The 22200-nt window shown below is 46.4% G+C and overlaps 2 protein-coding genes across 4 annotated transcripts; one reads left to right on the forward strand and one right to left on the reverse strand.

Moving 5' to 3' along the window:
- Positions 1-1420: 1420 nt before the first annotated feature.
- ntn4 (netrin 4) lies at positions 1421-18666 on the reverse strand. 3 transcript variants are annotated; one of them, XM_058067394.2, is made up of 11 exons: positions 18275-18333; positions 17814-18170; positions 16267-16814; positions 13279-13560; positions 9516-9642; positions 8237-8422; positions 4869-5082; positions 3958-4046; positions 3759-3827; positions 3483-3650; positions 1421-2041 (listed from the first exon to the last, which is right to left on the reverse strand). In XM_058067394.2, exons 2-11 carry the CDS (start codon positions 17857-17859, stop codon positions 1902-1904), a joined length of 1869 nt encoding a protein of 622 aa, XP_057923377.2. In that variant the 5' UTR covers positions 17860-18170; positions 18275-18333; the 3' UTR covers positions 1421-1901. The 3 variants fall into 3 exon arrangements, with proteins under 3 accessions (XP_057923377.2, XP_078647399.1, XP_057923379.2); XM_058067396.2 differs by lacking the exon at positions 1421-2041 and adding an exon at positions 18612-18666 and having other exon boundaries at positions 3502-3650; positions 4869-5123; positions 18275-18344; XM_078791273.1 differs by lacking the exon at positions 18275-18333 and having other exon boundaries at positions 17814-18215.
- Positions 18667-20727: 2061 nt separating this feature from the next.
- On the forward strand, positions 20728-22079 carry snrpf (small nuclear ribonucleoprotein polypeptide F). Its single transcript, XM_058067401.2, has 4 exons — positions 20728-20897; positions 21225-21350; positions 21427-21491; positions 21877-22079. Exons 1-4 carry the CDS (start codon positions 20895-20897, stop codon positions 21941-21943), a joined length of 261 nt encoding a protein of 86 aa, XP_057923384.1. The 5' UTR covers positions 20728-20894; the 3' UTR covers positions 21944-22079.
- Positions 22080-22200: the final 121 nt, after the last annotated feature.

The raw sequence follows: 22200 nt of genomic DNA on the forward strand, positions 1-22200 counted from the left end.
CACAAGCAGGCCATTGTGCTCACGCACGCACACATGCATGGACGCAGCGGCTATACGCTAGCCATGCATGCCGGACGCTTTCCCACACCGTGTGACACCCCCCCCCCCCCCCCCCCCCCCCCGCGGGACATCTCCATCACTAGATGAGCAGTCCACGCGGGAGGGGGCAGAGGGAAGTGTTTGTTGCGTCTTCTCTGCAAGGACGCTTCCCAGCATGTGGACAAAAACACCGTCTGGCTTATTAGCATCAACGTACAGTAGCCGCATTCCTGAGTCTGCACTCGTTAGCCCCTGCCCCCCCCCCCTCCTCCTCACCCCCCCTTGCTTGGAATCATCCTGACAGGATGGAGGCGGGGCGGCGCAACCTTTCTGCCACAAATCTGCGAATGCTCCGTGGCCGTCAGACAGGTGAGCAACCTCCGGCTGGACGCGCCAGGAATGTGTCGGCACCTCCGGGACAAGTGCGCAGGGAACGTCGGGAAACCCAAACAGTCCACGCGCTCTCTGTTTTGGTGGGCATTCTGCCGCCCGGGGGCTGTTTGGGAAGCCGAGGGCATGACGTCACAAGGCGCGAGGCGATAAGGATATTTTTGTCAAATCCATGTGAAGAATTTCAAGGCCTGGGCGCCAATAGACTGAAAAACGACATTACGTCCACTAAGGGCGACGACACAATTTTGGTATCCAACAACAACAACGTAAATGAAACCAACCTCGAGTCATCTACCACAAAATAAAGCAAGCACATTCAGGAGTATTATATGAGTATTAATGCTAAAGTCAGCCAAGTAGCTTCATTTATTTAGCTAACTAGCCTTAAGTTAGCCAGCAGCTAGCCAAGAAACGTAGCATTTAGCGCTAGCCAGTTAGCTTGCCCAGTTCATTGAGAACAGTATACTGGATTAAAGTTAGCCAAATAGCTTCATATTGCGCCGTATTTTAAGAAAATTCCAGTAAGTCAGCTAGCTTGTATATTTGGAGTTTTGAAGTAAGGGTTTACCAGGCAGCCTCATTTATTTAGCTAACGATGCTCCATGTTAGCCAAATAGCTTTCATTAGCGAGTGCCTTCGGCATAATATTAGCCAAATATATTCCGTAAATGTAGCCTAGAGACTTAGCATTTCCAGTTAGCCAGTTAGCTTCCGGTAGCCCGATGCTTCAAATTAGAAAATAAGCATCAAGATTTTTGAGCTTATTGACGTGACGTCACGTAGCTTCAATGTGTGTAGCTAACCCTGAAGTAGCTGCAGTTCATTTATGAACACATTCAGCAAAATAATTTAATTTTTGTTAATATATTGTAGTAAAGGAGCCAAATAACTTACCTGAATGAAGTTTGTCATGGTAGCATGTAACAAAGTTGTTGTGTTTGTTGTCTATGTTGCTAAAGAATGATAAAACAATAAAGTCAATCCCAAGTTATGGTGCAAGGATAATTGTATTATCACTGCTTGGGCCGGAAAGAGAAAGTGAAAGCTAGAGACGTGTCCTGGTGGAACCTACCTGCAGGTAAAAGCTACATGAATGTGGAAAACAGAGATGTCCAAAGAACACTGCACAGGAAGTAGCGGTGGAACTGTCGGCCATGCTGGCTCGCTAAAGAGGAGTCTGTGCTAATTGTGTCCTCGTGCACACAAATACATTCATCTTGCACACCTGCAGCGTCTTATGGCTTCCTGTGTGTCAGGTGAGGGCGTGTACGCCGTCCACACCGTGGCTTCCGTCGTGCCAAAGCCGTCCTCTCTTTGTGCGTCCGTATTCCATCGTGGTAAAGTGCTGCAGAGAGGAAGTCAGCGCCCGGCACGTTTCAGTCTGTGCCGTTTCATCCAAATAATATTAATAATAATAAAATAATAATAATAATCCACGTGTGGACGCGTCCTCTGAGTCCCGTGTCCGTCTACCAGTTGCAGTCCTTCCTGAGCAGCGTGAGGACTTTGCGTCCCAAGCTGGCCTTCCAAGGCTTGACGAAGCTCTTCATGTTGACCAGGAGGTGACCCTGCTTCCTGTCCGCGTGGCCCGCCACCAGGTACTCCACGCCTGGCGCACCCGGGACACGAAGACAAGGAAAAAGTCGTTAGCATTCACGTCACCGCACACACCCAAAATCACTTCCTTGCTCCTGTCAAATTCAAGATCTTTGACTCATGTTTTTGCAGTAGATTCCAGAATACAGCAGAATGTTCTACTGTCATATAGAGGATCTTTGACTAGCATTTTGTGCAGTTGATTCCTAAAAACAGCTTATTGCCCCTTTTATATAGAGGATCTTTGACTAGCATGTTTTGGAGTAGATTCCTAAAAACAGCAGACTGCACCTGTCATATAGAGGATCTTTGACTAGCATGTTTTGGAGTAAATTCCTAAAAACAGCAGACTGCGCCTGTCATATAGAGGATCTTTGACTAGCATGTTTTGGCGTAAATTCCTAAAAACAGCAGACAGCGCCTGTCATATAGAGGATCTTTGACTAGCATGTTTTGGAGTAGATTCCTAAAAACAGCAGACTGCACCTGTCATATAGAGGATCTTTGACTAGCATGTTTTGGAGTAAATTCCTAAAAACAGCAGACTGCACCTGTCATATAGAGGATCTTTGACTAGCATGTTTTGGAGTAGATTCCTAAAAACAGCAGACTGCACCTGTCATATAGAGGATCTTTGACTAGCATGTTTTGGAGTAAAATCCTAAAAACAGCAGACTGCACCTGTCTTATAGAGGATCTTTGACTAGCATGTTTTGGCGTAAATTCCTAAAAACAGCAGACTGTGCCTGTCATATAGAGGATCTTTGACTAGCATGTTTTGGAGTAAATTCCTAAAAACAGCAGACTGCGCCTGTCACACAAGGAGGCTTGACTAGCGTTTTTTGCTCCTCTCATAGAGGATCTTTGACGAGCAGAATGTGTTGCTTTCATATAAAGGATCTTGCGGTGACTAGCATTGTTTGCCGTAGATTCCGAAAAACAGCAGTGTGTGTTCCTGTCATATAGAGGATCTTTGACAAGCATTTTATTTGGAGTTGATTCCTAAAAACAGCAGATTGCGCTTGTCACACAGAGGACCATTGAGTAGCATTTTTACAGTTGATTTCCCAAATCAGCAGAGAGCTCCTGTCGCATAGGGGATCTTTGCCGAGCATCCCTAAACAACAGCTAAGTGTCCCTGTCATATGGAGAATATTTGACTAGCACTTTCTGCAGTTGATTCCTAAAAAGAGCTGAGTGCACGTCAGGTCTATTCCAGCCTTTTCCTCCGGGGACTTTCTTCAGGTGCGTGATTGGCTAAAAGGTTTGAGAGTTTACCCGTGGCTTTGGTGCGCACTCGCCGGCCTGCAAACATGTTTGTTGTTTTTCTGGGGTTGGCCTTGATAAGGAGCTGGTGACCTCATTACTCATGCGCTGCCTTATTAATAATCAACCAATCAAACGCAGGGGGGCAGGGTTCACTTCTACGGGAGCCCCGATAAGGCCTTCCTCACCTGGGTTGAGGATGGGGCAGGTGCACCCCCGCGCCGTCCACGACTCGGGGTAAAGCGTGACCACCCCCCGCTGGATCTTCACCTTCTGGCTGAGCACCTTCTGAACTTTGACCTCCACCTCGGCATGGGAGCCCTTGTCATGTGCCGACAGCACCTTCACCTTCAGCACTGAGGAAGAGGAGGAGGAGGATGACTTGCCAAAGGATAATAGGATAGGACGAGCACGAGTGCTACACGCATCTGGTCCCTTAATAAGAACAAAGTGAGATGTCTTACCGTAGGCGTAGTTCATGGTGCAGAAAAGTTTGCTGTTGGTCAGCGGCTGCTCTTTGCACTCACACTTCTCTGCAGGGGACACACGTCCATTAATGTGTGTGTGTTCTGTGAGGAATGCGCGTATGAAAGCTGCCGGTGGGGTCTGAGTCACGGGACACCGGTCACTGGGCGGCGGAGGAGGAGAAAAACAAGAGCCCACCTGAGTAGTGCAGGGCGGAGAAGAGCTCGTCCACTCGGAAGATCCTGATTGGTTCGCTGGAGTTGCCCTCCAAATTGTGCAGATCCGAACTGCAACCACACACAGACACACGCACACACGTTATATATGATCTTTGAGTGCTCCTGTCAAATTGAGGATCTTTGACAAGCATTTCTGTTGTTGGTCCTTAAAAACAATAAAGCACTCTTGTCATGGAGAGGATCTTTGACTAACATTTTTGCAGTCAGTCATAAAAAACACAGTAGCGCTCCTCTAATATACAGGATCTTTGACTAGCATAAGTTGTCCTCTCTAATAGAGGATCTTTGACTGGAGTTTTTTCCATCCGGTCCTTAAAAACAATAAAGCACTCGTCACATAGAGGATCTTTGACTAACATTTTTGCAGTCAGTCATCAAAAACACTGTAGCGCTCCTCTAATATACAGGATCTTTGACTAGCATAAGTTGTCCTCTCTAATAGAGGATCTTTGACTGGAGTTTTTTCCATCCGGTCCTTAAAAACAATAAAGCTCTCGTCACATAGAGGATCTTTGACTAACATTTTTGCAGTCAGTCATCAAAAACACTGTAGCGCTCCTCTAATATACAGGATCTTTGACTAGCATAAGTTGTCCTCTCTAATAGAGGATCTTTGACTGGAGTTTTTTTCCATCCGGTCCTTAAAAACAATAAAGCACTCGTCACATAGAGGATCTTTGACTAACATTTTTGCAGTCAGTCATCAAAAACACTGTAGCGCTCCTCTAATATACAGGATCTTTGACTAACATAAGTTGTCCTCTCTAATAGAGGATCTTTGACTGGAGTTTTTTCCAAATAGAAGATGAGGCGTTTTTGCAGTGGGAAAATGTAGCGCTGTTCTCGGATACTTTTGTGTTTACAACTCACCTGAGAACGCAATCGCCCGTGAAGGGTTCGCAGTCTCCGGCGCAGTCGCACGGGCGGCAGCCGTACTCGTGGAAGCCCCAGTACCCCACCATGCACCTGTCGCAGTAAGCCCCGCCCACTCCAGGCTTGCAGACGCAGTTGCCGTTGGCGGGGTCGCAGAGCGCGTCGCCGGCCGCGTGGAAGGCCATGGAGCCCAGAGGGTGACATCTGCACGCTGGCGGAGAAAGAAGTCAGGTTGAGGTTGTGATTTATTGACTGTGAAAAGAAGAGACGTCTCACTCAGACACGTTTATCACACACACATCATTAGATAAGATAAAGTGCAACAGCAATAACGTCGTAAAGATAGCCCCTCCAGGGACTTTACGGGCTTGCGTGCGTTTTCGCATGCTTATCTGACGCCGTGTGTCAGCTCCACGCACGCCAACGCTAATGCTAACGTTAATGCTGCATCACTGTTTCACTCCTTGGGAATAATACCTCTGGAGGATAAGAAACGACCTCCTGTGTCTTTCTGCGGCGCATGACAAGACTGTTGTCTTTCTGGCAGGCCCCCTCGCAGCCTGGTATGATAAAAATGTTCCTCACGACGCAGGGAAATTCCTACATTGTCAGCCAGAAAGGATTTCACAACCTGGCCCCTCACAGACAGGGGGATGGCACGGACGCGCCTTTTTTCTAATATTTAGCTTACTTTAGCACCGGGGGCCACGTATGGAAACTCTAACATGGTGGTGGCATTTTCATATTTTGATGTCAAAGAGAGCCAACAGTAGCGGACAAAAGTTTGGAGACACGTTGTCATTCAATAGCATGAGACATGGTCTCCAAACTTTTGTCTGGGATTGCATGTACCTGTATGTACTGTACAGTTGATTTGTGGACTTTGTTCGCTATGCTAATGGTTGAGAACATGTCCAATGCCAGTCAAATGTCTACAGTCAGTTTTCCATGCAATTGAATGAGGAAGTGTCTCCAATCTTTTGGCAGGCATGGCATGGCACTGTGTACTGATGAAGTACCGGTCAAAAGTTTAAAGACAGTTTGCCATGCTAATGAGTGAGAACATGTCTCCAAACTTTTGACCGCTACTGTATAATAATGAAGTACCGGTCAAAAGTTTAAAGACAGTTTGCCATGCTAATGAATGAGAACATGTCTCCAAACTTTTGACCGCTACTGTATACTGATGATGAAGTACCGGTCAAAAGTTTAAAGACAGTTTGCCATGCTAATGAATGAGAACATGTCTCCAAACTTTTGACCGCTACTGTATAATAATGAAGTACCGGTCAAAAGTTTAAAGACAGTTTGCCATGCTAATGAATGAGAACATGTCTCCAAACTTTTGACCGCTACTGTATAATAATGAAGTACCGGTCAAAAGTTTAAAGACAGTTTGCCATGCTAATGAATGAGAACATGTCTCCAAACTTTTGACTGCTACTGTATAATAATGAAGTACCGGTCAAAAGTTTAAAGACAGTTTGCCATGCTAATGAATGAGAACATGTCTCCAAACTTTTGACCGCTACTGTATAATAATGAAGTACCGGTCAAAAGTTTAAAGACAGTTTGCCATGCTAATGAATGAGAACATGTCTCCAAACTTTTGACTGCTACTGTATACTGATGATGAAGTACCAGTCAAAAGTTTAAAGACAGTTTGCCATGCTAATGATTGAGAACATGTCTCCAAACTTTTGACTGCTCCCATAAATATGTTATAAATATAAATATAGCTGTAATGTTCAATAACAGCTAGTCTAGACTAGTTTTCATATGACACTGTGATGTATATTTCATATGTATTTGTGTGACTGGGGCCATCCTGTGGGCTCCCTAGTCGCCATAGTAATTATTAAACAAGCAGAGAAATGGGAAATGTTTTTGGACGGTCTGGTGCATTTTGACAGTTGTTTTGGACACAACACACACGCGCACGCACACCCACGCACAGCAGCACACCCACAGCATTGAGCTCAGAGGGTCACATCTGATAGATAATCAGGAGGAGAATGTAACCAGCGCTCTGTGTTTATAGATGACTATCTGGTGTTTACTTAGGACTCATCTCATCAGCGGAGGGCAGCACGCCGCTCGGCTCGGCTCGGCGCGGCCAAACACACACACACACACACACACACTGTGACTCAGCCATCCAAAACACCAAAACAAGCATAGACGGACAAACATTGTCGTATGTGTCAGGTCTGAGTCAAAGCGAAGGTATGCCGTAATCTGATGATTAACTTATGGCGTAAACCTTGGACACAGCATGGGCTGCCTGACATCTAACACACACACACACACACACACACACACACACACACAGGGCCAGGTGCCCCATCGGTGATATCCAGCACGTCCCTGCTTGCACTCTTCCTCATTCCTGGTGAGAATGAAGCGCGGTGGCGGCGTGCTGAGGGATCTTACTGTACGATTCACACCGGCACACATAATCAATGATACTGAGCGGAATGTCTAATTATATATTTCATCAGTACACAAAAGTTTATCAATGAGCCTGACATGCCAGGCGCTAGGCTGCTACAAACAACTCAACCAGGGGGGCCAAATGTTTATCCAGTGACGGCCACGCAGTGAAAAACCAAAAGGATGGAGCTTTGTCACTTTGACATTTTGTAAAGCGACATATGGAGATATGCTAAGAAATTATATATCTATCCATCCATCATATATGCCGCTTGTCCTCACTTGGGTGGTGCTGGAGCCTATCCCAGCTGTCTTGGGGCAAGAGGCGGGGTACACCCTACATTTCTAAATCCATGTCAGCTTTTTGGAAAATTTCCTCTGGTAATATTATGACATTATTTCCATAATATTTAGACTTTATTCCCATAACTTTCCCCCAATCTAAATTTTCAAAAATGACAACTTTGTTTTGTTTTGATTGTTTCTTATAATATTGCAACTTTAAACAACAAAAACATCTTTTTTTTTAATATTGAAAGCCTGGGCTACTAAAATGAGATTGTTTTTCCTCATAATATTGTGTGTTTATTCTCATAAAACTCAATATGAAACTCAATATTCTCATTTATTCTAATAACATTTCTGCTGTTTGTTTCAAAAACATTCAACTTTTATTATTTTTGTTTGTTTTTAATGTTCTTAGTGTTCTTGTTAAAATATACTATTACAATGGACCGCGTGCCACACTTTGGACACCCCTGAACTCCAGTATAATGACCAACTGATCATAGCCGTATGCCCCCTAGTGGCTGTAAAAGGCATAGGAGTGAGGGAAGGATTGTCTTCCGGGTCCAGCATTGACACAAAGGGATGAAATAGAACCAAAAAAATCAAACGGTGTGTGTGTGTCTTTGTGTGTGTGTGTGTCTTACGTTGGCATGAGTCGGGGGCGGTGTGCGCTCGCCGGGGTTCCCTGTAGAAGCCAGGCTTGCAGCTCTCACACTGGCGCCCCTCGGTGTTGTGCAGACAGTCGCACACGCCGCCGCTGCGCTGGCCAGACTCGCGCCACGCCGCCCAATCGAAGTGGCAGCTGTGAGCGTGCCCGTTGCACTTGCACCCTGAGACGCCACCGCAACAACGAGGAGGGGGGAAGGGGTTAGGTACGGCAAAATGAAGTGTGAAACTCATGCGTGTTCCACTTTAGCATACGTAGCATATTTAGCTCATAATGATATGCTGATTAATGCCGGTAGTGCAGGTTAGCTTCTTACTGCTACTACCGTCGCTGCTGTGTTGTGCAATATACAACTCCACTTCGACTTATTCAACCTCCACTCTACAGTAAATGGTGTTTTCAAAATGCTCCTACATTTAATAGATGTCCAATTTTTAGCTGCATTTGGAATATCATGCATGGTCACATTTGCCTACCTCTACATGCGCATTAAAATGTTCCTACAAACTGCAGTTGTTTCGAAGCTTACATTTTGCCGTAGTGTTTTTTTTGTTTTTTTTTACAAAAAGCTGTTCAATGCTATTAATTCTGGCATTGCCGTCTAGCATCTTAGCACTACTACAACATTGGTTCTGTTGCTGCTGTGTTGTTCAACAACCTCCATTTTACTTAAAAAATGCACATACTTTCAATAGACGGTCACTTAAAAAAGTTTTGCAGTGTCATGGTTGGTCTAGCTTTATCTAGCTCTGCATGCGCTTTAAAATGTTCCTAACTTACTGTAGCTGTGGGTGTGAAGCTTACACTTGTGGCATACCGTTGTTTATAGTTGTTGATGTATGAAATTGTCAGCAGTATTAATGCTGGCAGGGGACTTTAGCATCTTACTTGTATTACAACATTGGTTCTCTCGCTGCTGTGCTGTGCAACATGCAGTTCCACTCAATGACGCGTTCAAAAGGCTTTCAATGGATGGGCATGAATGGCAGCAGTTGCATTTGGAGTATCATCTTTATCTAACTCTACATGCGCTTTAAAATGTGAAACTTACACTTCCGCCATACTGTTGTTTACAAAAAAACTCATGCACGCTATGAATGCTGACCAAGCAGCAAAAGACAACATGGCAGCACGGAGAGGTTGCACGTGTGTGGTGAGGATATTGGACAAATGCGAGGAGGCCCCGTGTCGCGGTCCAGCTGGACCGGTGCGGTCTGGTTTAGGTCTGCACGTTACATAACAGCATGCACACTCACTGCGGCACTCGTGCGGCGCCCCCGTTAGGCCGTCGGCGGGCTGCCAGGGTCGGTCGTTGTAGAGAGGAGTGCAGCGCTCACAGTGCTCGCCGGCCGTGTTGTGTCTGCACACGCACTTCCCGTGGACCTGCCAAACATCAGACGCCGTTAGCGACGCCCTCGGACGAGTCTCCCTTGCCTCGTGGTGCTCTTTAGGGAACTATCCTGTGCCCTCCACTCACATTAGGGAACGGACGCTTGATTGTTTGGCTTCATCGCCGCAAACAATACCAGGGACTCTGAAAGGCCCGTGTGTGTGTGTGTGTGTGTGTGTGTGTGTGTGTATGTGTGTGTGTGTGTGTGTGTGTGTGTGTGTGAGAAGTATGCAGCACTGAGAGCACAATAACAATCTCCTTGTCATTCCTGAGTGCTGGAATGCCATGTATGCTGGATAATGATTGAATGGGGGGAGAAGAGAAAGGGGGGGGGGGACAAGGCATCTGAGGAAGCTCTTTATTTGTTTGCGTTACAGCGTGATATGTGGGACACAGTTACACAACACACACACATACACACACACACACTGTAGATGGACGCTACATGTGAACAAAAAGTATGTTTGCTAAACTCCAACATTGTTTCCCACGGCGTGTGTGTGTGTCTGTGACGTGTCTCCGCCTTGATCCAAACACGTGATCCAACGTGTCCTCTGTCTGAACTGACCCCAGATCAGCACAAAAACACACACACACACACACACATGCAGAAAGCAAGTTTGCTCTCATACACTTCTTGTAATTTCCTCACTATGAAGGCAGTATTTTCCCTTGAAAACAGTCCAAAACGTTAGCATGCTAACACCTACAATGATAGTGCTAAGTGTTTACATAAAAATACCAATAAAAACAGCTAAAAATGCTACTATGATAATGTTTGCATGCTAGCTAATGCCACCATTAGCATGCTAACACCTCACATAATATTGCTATGTATTTAAACAGTATATGCAGTATACAGTATATGCACAAGAAATGCTATTTTAATGTCGGCATAATAGCAATGCTAACATGTTAACATGCTAACACCTCACCTAATAGTAGTATGTGTTTATAGAAGTGTCCATCTATGAAAATGGCTAAAAATGCTACTACACTAATGTTACCATGCTAGCAATGCTACCATGGTAACATTAGCATGCTAACACAGTGTTTATATGTGTGCTAGAAATGCTGTTATTTAATGTCTGCGTACTAGCAATGTTAACATGTTAACATTGGCATGCTAACATCTAGTATAATAGTGGTAGGTTGTCATACACGTGTCTACCTATGGAAATGGATAAAAATGCTACTATGCTAATGTTAACATGCTTGCAGTGCTAACATGGTGGCTAACAAGATGTATTAAAAAGTATTTATTTCACATTATAATTTTAATATATTCCCTAAAAAAATGTTTACATTAAAATTGGAGTATATTCCCTAAAAACATATTTCACAATAAAATTGAGGTGATTTCTTAAAAAAAATTAAACATTTATTATGCATCACAGTTTGAGAAAAATAGAAAAATAAATGTGTTTGTTTTGCATTACAATTTCAGGATATTCGCCACCAAAAAATGCTTAATTTCTCTAAGAGTTTCCATTTGTATATTCCCTACAAAGTACATGTACGTTGCTCAAACTGTGTTTGTCATGAGCAATTAGTTGTGTCTGTGTGTGTTAACGCTCCAGTGGCTGTCTAGGGACGTCATTATGATGTGTGTGTTAGCTTTGTGGCTAACTAACAGACAGTGTAATCACTCGCAAACCGCAAGAAACAAGAAACACTACTGTGTGGGCGAGTGGGGGTGGGGGTGGCACGACAGGAGTCTGGACTGTAATGACTCCACGGCATGCGCGCACACACACACACACACACACACACTGTGTATATGAAGACAACTAGTGCCAAATCCATGCCAAGCCAAGAGGCCAAGAGTGGAGCGTGGAAGGTGCGCACGCCACACAGGATATGACTTTGTGTTCTCTTCATTTCCTGCGACTTAGCCGCGTCTTAGCGGTAAAGCTGACCCTGACCCCCGACCCCTGACCCTTAGCTTCCAGTTGAAACCTGCTACAGTATGCACCGTTCGTAGCCTACCTTACAAGCGCGTGTTGCCCAGTCTGAGTTTATACGCCATCCAGCACCCAGCAGTTACATAACCGGCGGGTGTTTGCCCTCCCCAGGTGCTGCTGTCGGGACACTCCACAGGGATTTACTGTTCAAACCTCCGCAGCTCTGCAAATATTTGCAGTCTATATTATTGTTCCAAGGAATCTTATGGAATGTTGTGCTTGAAGCGGCGAGCAGCAATAAAAGGTCCCGGTGCTGTTATTATGCTTATTTTTATTCTTTTTAATGCTTTTGTTCCGCTTGACGTGCCGATCAAATCGTCCCACACGATCAGACTGGATTGTATCGTCTTTGCCCCCCCCCCTGTTGGATTGCAAACTATATTGCAGGATAATATCATTTTTTTGGCGTCCTACTGTTGAGTTACCAACCTTTTGAGGGATCCAAACTAACTAATTGGATTGTGTAGCTATATTTGCCGCCATTCTGTTGGGTTAACGAGCTATTTTGCAGGGTTCCAAACTCACCAATTTGGATTGTACCACTTTTGGAAGCCTTCTGTGGGATTACCAACAATTTCACAGGGTTCCAAACTAACCAACCTGGATTATACCATTTCTTGACACCCTTGTTGGGTTATCAAACTATTTTTGAAAAGTTCCAAACTCACAAATCTGGATTATGCATATTTTGTTGGGCTACCAGCTATTTTTAAGAGTTCCAAATGACCTGTCAGGTAACTATTTTGGAGGGTACCAAACTACTAAGTCTGGATTGCAACGATTTTGCAGGGTTTCAAATGAACCAATCCGGATTATACAATGTTTTTAGCACTACTACCAGCCACTTTGAATGGTACAAATATAAGCATCTACCATTTTTGCAACCCTACTATGGAGTTAGCTAGCATGTTGTAGGGTAACAAAAACTGTACCCAACACACTTTGGTACTTTTTTGTTGGGGTACAAATAATTACAAGGGTACAAAACCCCCCAATCTGTATTGTAGCACTTTCGGCACCCTGCTGTTGAGTTACCAACCGTTTTTTTTTTAGCGCACCCTTCTGTTGGGGCACCCACTCTCGGGACCACAATCAGTCCTGCCAGATTTGCATTTTTTTTCCCCCATTTGATCCACAGCAAAAATGTACTGTTTTTCTTCCTGAAGCGGCAGCCCCGCCCTCCACAAAGTCTCGTGGAAGTCAGCTAAGTCGTTTAGAAGAAGTCGTGCCAGCTAAACAAAACAAACAAACGGCAACGCAAACATTGGCAGCAGTAGAAAGTGAAAAATCCTAATTAAGATAAAAGTCTTTGCTTCCTGCTGGTGATTGTGGAGTGTGTGTGTGTGTGTGTGTGCGTGTGTGTGTGTCCACGTTCACACCTTCATCAACGCCGTCATTAGCACGCCTATGCATCAATATCTCCATCCTGAAGCTAGCAGGAAGCTGCTTATCAGAGCGGGCGGGGTGGAAAGATCAAAGACAGGTGACTGCCCCCCCCCCCATGAATTATTAAGACGAGTGACTGGCTGCATGAAGCATTTACTCCTAAATGACTCCTAATCCCGTTTGCATCTCCACTTCCTTAACAAACATGGCCGCCGGCATGGCATGAGCGATGAACAAGTCAAAACAAAACTTTGTCTGAGGTGTTGCTCGTTGGCTTACCACATGGCTGGTGCGGTCCCGGATGGGCTGGTACCCCGGCGCAGGGACGCACTGCTCGGCGTGGCCGTTGCAGAAGCAGCTTCCCTTCACGATCAGGTCGTAGATGGCAAAGTGCCGAGTGGGCGGGGCGTCCCGGCTGTCGGGGGCGGGTTCTTTGGCCTGGCAGGGGCACGGCTGGAGCTTCAGGAGCCGGATCCGGATGTTGGTCACCCTCAGCTGCTGCTGGCCCTCCGGACCAAAGGGGTCCAAGGATTCCCACTTGGGGAGGGTCCGGTAGATCACCTGAGGAGCACAAGAAACAAGTTTTCACAATAAAAGCATGAATGAAAGGTGCGGTGGGCAATTACAGGCCAATACTGAACACAGAGGTTTGGGGCTCTGAAGCACCGACCCAGACCACTTGACGGAACCAAAATAGCTGATGTGAGTCGTGTCCCTTCTGGCACCCCCTGTTGAGATGCCAACCATTTTTGAGGGTGCCAAAATAACTCATCAGTATCGTACCACATTTTCATCCTGTTTTGTTCCACCTTCTGGGTACCATGTGGGCTGTTCCTCTTTTGGGCACCCCTATATTGCCAACCATTTTAAAGGGTACCAGAATTAACCATCAGTAGTGTCGCACATTTTTCACTCCATTTTGACACTCTTCTGTTTGAGTCCCAATGGGCGAGGAAACCGGAGTACCCGGAGAAAACCCAGACATGCACGTGGAGAACGTGCAAACTCCGCACAGAGATGGCCGAGGGTGGAATTGAACTCGGGTCTCCTAGCTGTGAGGCCTGCGCGCTAACCACTCATTATTAAGATTATTAATATTAAATATGGAGGTTTGTTTTGCCGCTGTAAAGTCGTGTCGCAACCCGTCGTCACTGACAACATCATCATGTGACCACGAGGGTCTTGTAAAATTTAAGATCCCCTTTTATGGTTGACTATCACCATGGTAACCGCTGCTGCGGTGTGTGTGTGTCATCAAAGTGTGTTGGCGCCCCCTCATTGGCCGGCTCCAAGATGTGTGATGGGAGGAGCGCTATTAATTTCCTGGTTGTTGCAAAAGGTCGCTGGGTCCCCGGCATTGTGGCGAGTAACGGGACAAATGTGGGGGGGGGGGTGCCGGTCCGCGGGAGAGCACGGAGAGCCCGGCCCAGACAAAGACGGGGTACAGCGACGCGGCCTGACATAACTCAGGGCGCCACAAAGGGCTTGCGACAGGCACGGCCATTCCACGGCAACAACACATTCCTCGACAAACAAGAAAATTCCACAAGTTTCTATCTATGTGTTTACAATGGAGGCCCGTCACGTGTGTTGTGTGTGTGTGGGTGTGTATACGTACGTGCGTGCGTGTCACCAACACAACCTTTGCACCGTCTTAGCATATCAATCATTAGCACCCGGGGTGAGAAAAGCGTCCATGTTTCACTTCTGTCTGGCCTAAAAGAGGCCGCAGGCGAGCAGATTCAACGCTCGTAATCTCAAAAGCTCGAGTTCCGGCCCGCGGAATCGAGTCAAAGTCTTTACGGGGGCTAATTCCATCAAAGCACACTGTACTGTAACCTGGTAAACAGCACAATGGGCACTGATGGAGGGTGGGGGCGGTGGGGGTGGTGGGGACGTCTGGCCCATTACACTTCCTTCCCAGCAGACGCATGGAAAGCTGATGGAAGTGTTTTTATGGGCCTGCCTTCCCTAAGGAGGTCAATGCTCGCATTCTTCCATCATGGCTGACCTCATAAATAACACACACACGCACACACACACACATTACAGGTGAAGCCTCCAGCGTCGTCATGCTTTCATGTTCGAAAGTTGAGACTAGCTCCTCCTCCTCCGTCCATCCATCACATCTTCAAGACCCCAGAAGGCTCAGACGCCCGCCAACACGCTTTGATGCACGGCGAGCGGCGCGCACGTGAGCGCGGCCTCTGTGAACTCTTGGCATATTACATTACCATCATTCACATCCGCCATGTCAGAAAGACGCCTTATATCAACCGTGTCACCACAGCTATGATATCAGTCATCGTGCGTATGGTCGGACAACACCGCCGCCGGATCTCCAGACTGGGAACGGAATCCTCCACTAGCGGATGCGGGGTGTGCCATAAAACACACGACATGAAATATTTGGCGGATTAAAGCAAAACATGCGCGGCTGACAAAGCGCCACTTGACTTCTTTGACCTCACGAGCGGAGAGGTCAGAGTGCAAGGGTCACAGCAGTGCAGGCACAGGTGGCTGCCTTGTTTCCACGCCGCGCCGTCTCCTTTTCTGACTCCAGCTCCTAGGAATCGTTCAGTGAAGCGAATCACTGGACTCACCCGAGTCACCCGTCACAGAAACGGCTCACGTGCAATTTGTGAATCGGTTCTTGCCCTAAGAGTCTGCTGTGCAGAACGGCCGTGACCCTGATGGTAGAAAATGGATGGGGGGGGGGGGGGGGGGGTATAAGTGCACACACACACACACACACACAGCAGGGGGTCCGACGCAACACATTTCCTCGCTGCTTCCATTAAACATCAATGGAGTGCAGGGAGCGCTCTCTCCTGCTGCTTTCAAGCACGCCTGTTAAACACTCACTCATGCACATGCATTGTGACCCCCCCAGCCCTCACACCCCCCCCGACCCCCACCCACACACAGTGTAGTATGACCCTGGCATGTTGCGTGACCGGCTGCAAAGATTTGTTCCACTACAAACGATAGCAAGCGTTGACTCATTCATGATTTATGGAGCATTTCATGACACAACTTTGGTTAGACCCCCGCCTACCCCCCCCCCCCCAAAAAAGGCGTTGATTGCGTGCACTTTATACCGTAGCATGCTAAAGTCCTCAATAATTGATGCTAGCTTGAAACCAATGGCATCTTTTTGCTGTTTTTGTTTGTTTGCTAGCAGGATTGTAGGAAAAGCTAAAGGTGCATTTCTTACGCTAACATGACCCGACGTGGCTAACAGTGCTAACCACCAGGGACACTCACCTCTCCCCGGGTGCACGGGTACGCCTTGGAGTATTTGGACGTGCACATGGCTCCGTCCCGCCCCGAGCCCGCCTTGCCCTCCGGGAGCCCAAAGGCGGCGCTGCAGTTGGCGGCGTAGTACTGCAGCAAGCGCCACGTCCGGCCAAAGTCCTGCGAGCGCTCCAGCGTCATGGCGGCGGGTCGGGGGGAGCGGAACACCACAATGAGGTGCGTGAAGTAGAACTCAGCCTCCAGGTCCAGCTGAACCGTCTCCGCCTCCACGCCCTCGGCCGACTGCCACCAGGTGTCGGGGTGCCGGAAGGAGGAGTCAGACATGGCGGCGGCCAGGTGGGACAGGTGGGGGAGGGCCGCGTTGCACTTGGCGCACTTGGCGGCGCCGCACGCCAGGCCCGGGTCGGTGTGGGCGCAGTAGGGCTCGGTGCCGTTGTTGCCGCACACCGTTTGGGTCAGGACACGGCGGCCCAGAGCCAGGTTGCCCATGCGAGGGTTGCAGGCCCGGCTCTCGCAGCGGGGGGCCACGCCCACACGGAACACTTCTGTTGATGCGCCTGAAGGACACAAATGAGTAAATTAGAACTTTTGGAAGGCAGTGTCGTCCTCTCTGCTCAGATCCAAGTTTTGCCATGAGAAGGATGCTAGCTGGCTAGCATCCTGAAAGCAACCAAAGACATTTTAAAGGAGGAGTGGACAAGCCGAGTCCGAAGAACTGGCGCCGCCTCAGTGCGAGTGTGTACACAAGTCAAGAGATTTACCTCGATCGGAAGCGTTATGCAAAAGGGATAATGGCGCCATTGTGCACCTGCCGGCCTCAGACTGTGACACAGATCAAGTTTGGCAGCTCGGCCGGGACGAGCAGCGTTCAGACGCCTTCCAGATGCCTCGCAAAGCCCCTCAGGCTCGCCGCCTCGTCCTCACAGTGTGGATTTATTACTAGCTGCTCTCCTTTTGTGTGTGTGTGTGTGTGTGTGTGTGTGTGTGTGTGTGTGTGTGTGTGTGTGTGTGTGTGTGTGTGTGTGTGTGTGTGTGTGTGTGTGTGTGTGTGTGTGTGTGTGTGTCAGACACCAAACACAGTGGCTCATATTAAAAATAATAGGCTCAACTGAGGGGGCGGAGGGATAGGGGGGTGAGTTCCTTTTGTGTCTTAGGGGCATGTTTCTCGCTAAACAGGAGCTGGTGTGGAATTATATAACTGTCTGCAGGTGGGGAGGTTGCAGGGGGAACACACTGTGCTCACCAGCGGGTGGTAAATTCAATGTTGTCACTTTTTAATGACGAACTTCAATCCAAATCAGAGGAAGTTAACAACAGTGAAACTCTTGCTCGCTCACTCTTGTTGTGTTCAATCATGAGGTTGAGATTACACGCCGAAGGGCAGAGATGTTGCATATCCATGCAGAATAAATGTGCAACATTGAATACAAATGTCTGAGTGTGTGAGAATGATGTCGCGTCTCTTCAGATGGTGAAAAGTTCAAATTGACAAATACTTCAAGGGAGTTTTGACTGGATGTGAAGAAGCGGAGCCATAATAAAAACCACGGACTGACCTGCACCTGACAACACCACCACGCTCGTCACCAGCACCAGCAGCATGTTGCCTTCGGCGCAGTCCGCACACAGGAGCAAGGAGGCGCGCGCAGGCAGGTGGAGATGCTGTGCAAAGAAGGGTGCGCGGGTTCAAATCCGGTGTGGGCTTTCTCTGTCACTCAGCTGAGATCCACTGAGGCAAAGGTGTGCGGAGGAGTGAGGCGGGAGGAAGCATGACCCCGCGCGGCTTCTGAGGAAGAGCGGTGAGGAGGAGGAGGAGGAGGAGGAGGAAGTGGAGGAGTGAAAGTCCAGCTCGTGTGCCGCCGATCCGAGACCTGCAGAGTCTTTCATTTCCACGCAGTGCTTTGCAAGTCCCACTGAGGAGTACACACACACACACACACACACACACACACACGCAAAGTGAGGGAGTGTGAGGAAGCTCCGCCTCCATCTTTTCCACTTTGCACTTCCCACTCACTTAAAGGAATATTCCAGGCTGGGATGGATCGTCACACCAGTGTCCATCAGGAAGTTGACTATGCAAACATCTTCATGAAAATAACACGAAAATGTAGCACATCAATACAGTAATACAATATTTCTACTGTTTAAGAAACACTACAAATATGTAGTAACAATATCGCGGCTTGATTATAGCTCCCTCTCTATATCGCGTTTTCCCCCGGAAATTAATAAATGATGGCTGTTTGGTGGTAGAAGATGGCCTATTGTTAGTCAAACGTATTAAAATACGAATAATATACAGTATTGTGGTCACTAGGCGGTGGTAATGACACAAAATATTGAAAAAATACCTCAACACTGCATGAAGTCAGCCGTGAAAAGAAGTTGTCCTGCCATTCCGCTAGCTAGCTCGTTAGCTTGCTAGCCTGTTAGCACGCCGGTAAGCTAGCAGCTATCTGGAGTCCCTGCAGCACAACAGTGGCAAAGTCGTGAAAAACAATGAATAATTGGAGTACAAGGTGACTACTGGTGTGTTATTTCATGTCCACGGGGTTCTAATAATAGTTTTGAAACCGCATTAAAAAGTCTTAACTACGACAATATTCCATTTATTGACATCGAGTCTTACACAGCAGTTGGTCGGGTCTGAAACCAATTAACCCCTAAAGAGGGACGTTTCCAATGTATCATGGAAATCAATTTATTTTTTATATACAGTATATTATTTATATGTTATTAATCATGTTTTTCAATATTTTTGAAAATATTCTACATTACATTATTTTTACTCAGTCAGTTATTGCTCTTATATTTATTCCTTTCATCACTGAATAGTCTATCAATCACAAATCACTCAATTACAAATAATTTAAAAACATAAGTAGATAATTATTTTAAAGAAATAATGACAACGTAGTTGCACTGCATCATACTGAGAACCTAATGAAGTGTCCCGTGATTCTGCGCAGTCAAGACAGGTGACATTGCGCCCCCTGGTGTCCAGCTAGGGTACAAAAAGTATGTCGCTAAGGCCCATTTGAGCCAAGCTCCGGCGGACCCAGCATGTGTTTGGCTAGTGTGCCCTCCTTTCTGCGTCTTTGACCCGCATCCATGGTGGCCAGTGACGCCAATCTCACCTTTTTTGGTTCGTTTAACTTCTGCTTGAATGGACATGAAGGTCCCAGGTCGTGGTGTTTGTGTGGGCTGTAGAGGTTAATACAGCGACAGGAGCCCCGCCCTCTCCAAAACACACACACACAAATGCCAGAAGTACATGGCTGGTGATGGACAAGCTGGTTATTAAGGAGAGGGTGATGTCAGAGCAGCACTATTTCAAACATGCGTGAAAGCAATTAATGACATAACAAGTGCAGCTTAACCCCCTTTCACACCCCACAAAAATCAGGTTCAAACTTGCCACCTGCCTCCATGCGGAAAAATGAATGTAAATCTTTAGACGTTTAGGACCCAGAGAGAAAAGGACGACCCAGATATGACAATCACTTCTCTTTTCGCCCCAATTCTCTGTCCAGGGTCGTGTAGATGTCAGATATTTGATACACAATCGAGTATGCGCATCAAAAGTATTTTTTTGTCAGCGGTGGTCATTTGTTTAATCACAATTGCTGCAGTGTGACCGCCAGGCCGCTTGGTGGCGCCACAGAAGAAAGCAGGACCATCCCCTGAACGCCAACTTTATTGGCAGTGTCACACATATCAAACATTAACAAGCAAAGAAGCTTAAATCCTGTCTTGAACACAAAATGTCACCCTTATCGTAAAAAAATGTATTTCATTCAAACTAAAACCTGTTCTTACATAGCAGCAAAGTAAAAACAGCAAGTTTGGCAATGTTTACGTTCCAAATAATACCACAAACAACAAGCACCTCAACTTCGGCTAATGCTAAGGACGTTAACATTGGGGGTGTAATATTTGAGTTGGCCACCAGAGGTAGACAAAGCCAAAACAGCAGTGTTGATTAAAATAGAATTGGTAACTGTGACAGTCGTGAAACAAAATGAAACAAAACACAGTCTAGCATGCTCAGTGTATCAAATGTTTTTAGAATATGTAACCCGGTTGGTACCTGATGTTCAGCCAACGTGTACAGTAATTGAATTAAAAAGCACACATTAAAAGAGAGAAAGAAGCATAAAAAATACAATACGTATATCCCTTTTAAAATTAGTGGTCGATTTAACTATATAAGCAGTGATAGTGTTCGAGTCATGAACGAGTCCTTCAAAACTCGCGGGTGTTTTACTGGATCGGGTTACGGGTACCGGCGTATGGCCCACCCCAGCTCCCGCTTCCGCTTCCGATTTCTTGGTAGTTTACCGATTCACAAATTTGAGTAAATGTGAGTTTTCTGTAAACTGGTCACTTTAGTTGACTCTAAAGGAGTATCCAATCGACTTCAGTGAATCACTCGTCAAAGAAATCGAGTTTTCCCATCACTAATCGGAACGCGTTTGACGAATGCAACCGGATGTGACGTTGCACGTGACCCCGAAATGTACTTCCGGTTGGGAGGGCGGGCAGAGCGTGTTGCGTGTGCTTGCTAACGCTATTGTGACGACAAGCAAATAATCATCATAACACTTCCACGGTCACACGCGTGTTAAGAGGGAATGGTGAGTGCGGTCTTATCAAGTTTCATGTCCGCTTTATCTTCGTGGAGAAGTTTCGCCATCGCCGCTTTGTTAATGTATCAATTTTGAGCCAGTTAGCATTAGCCGTGTTAGCATATCCATACTGAATGAATGAGCGCCTCGCATCAGCTTACTTTTGGAAAATATAGCATTAATTTTTTTCCGTTATGAAACAAATGAATCACCTAACGCCAAATATAAACTTAAGTTAACAATCTGAGTTAGTATTGATGGTAATAAGCTGCGTTTATGGTTTGACGTTCATACTTCCTGGCTTGATATAGCGGTCTGTGTCATTTTTGTTCCCAGAGTTTACCACTGAACCCAAAGCCATTCTTGAATGGCCTGACGGGCAAGCCGGTGATGGTGAAGCTCAAGTGGGGGATGGAGTACAAAGGCTACCTGGTGTCTGTGGATGGTTACATGAACATGCAGGTAAGACCTTGTGAGTGAAGTCTTCCAAAGCGTGCAAACATACCCTTTTCACCTTCCTCTCTCATGTTTACTGCAGCTGGCCAACACAGAAGAGTACGTGGATGGCGCTTTAGCAGGCCATCTGGGTGAAGTCCTCATCAGGTATGTTCCTGCCCGATAGCAGCCTAACATAACAGGAAAAAAGATAGATTGTATGATGGTTACATAATGAGGAAAAATCACAGTAACATATGACTTTATAAATGATCATAATATGAGAAAACAAGTTGCAGTTTTACAAGAATAAATTTGAAGCTAAGTTGATGAAGATCTGTGCTGCAGTGCTACCCAAAAAGCAAAGGGTGGCTCCTCTGAGGAATGGAATATGCAGTATAAGTAATATTTAGTTATTCTTGTTACAGTAGGTGTGTAATGCCACGTGTTCATCGTTTTTGATAACCTACAATGTAAAAAGGCACTGAATGAGAAGGTGTGTCCAAACCTTTGGCCTGTACCCTACATCCAACATTTCTTGTCATCCCGACAGGTGCAATAACGTCTTGTACATCCGAGGCGTAGAAGAAGAGGAGGAGGACGGGGAAATGAGAGAATAATTCCAGAGAGTTGAAAGTGTGCTTTAGTTTTCACCATGTGAAAATGAAACCACATGAATGTTGTTTTTGTTTTGTTTTTTGTACTTTTTCTTTGTTGTGATACAGACACAATAAAATCATTGTACTCTTTCTTAAACGGGACTACTAGTGTTTCTTTTCAAAGCAGTTACCCCCCCCAGTCTGTGTGAGCTAGTAAGAGACCAAAACGTCCCACAATGGAATCTCACAGGCTTACCTTTTTTGGACTTGTGGCTCCG

The sequence above is a fragment of the Doryrhamphus excisus genome, linkage group LG6, assembly GCF_037039965.1.
Source record: "Doryrhamphus excisus strain RoL-2023G ecotype Guam linkage group LG6, RoL_Dexc_Guam_v1.1, whole genome shotgun sequence".
Classification (NCBI taxonomy): Eukaryota; Metazoa; Chordata; class Actinopteri; order Syngnathiformes; family Syngnathidae; genus Doryrhamphus; species Doryrhamphus excisus.

What these genes read in the sequence shown, in the direction of transcription:
- ntn4 (XM_058067394.2), bottom strand. Translation starts at nt 17,859, where the DNA reads ATGCTGCTGGTGCTGGTGACGAGCGTGGTGGTGTTGTCAGGTGCAG. An exon ending in ACGGGCGATTGCGTTCTCAG is followed by an intron (nt 4,047 to 4,868) that starts GTGAGTTGTAAA and finishes GTGTGGTTGCAG; the next exon opens with TTCGGATCTGCACAATTTGG. An exon ending in CTCCGCCCTGCACTACTCAG is followed by an intron (nt 3,828 to 3,957) that starts GTGGGCTCTTGT and finishes TGTCCCCTGCAG; the next exon opens with AGAAGTGTGAGTGCAAAGAG.
- snrpf (XM_058067401.2), top strand. An exon ending in ATGGTTACATGAACATGCAG is followed by an intron (nt 21,351 to 21,426) that starts GTAAGACCTTGT and finishes TGTTTACTGCAG; the next exon opens with CTGGCCAACACAGAAGAGTA. An exon ending in CTGGGTGAAGTCCTCATCAG is followed by an intron (nt 21,492 to 21,876) that starts GTATGTTCCTGC and finishes TCATCCCGACAG; the next exon opens with GTGCAATAACGTCTTGTACA.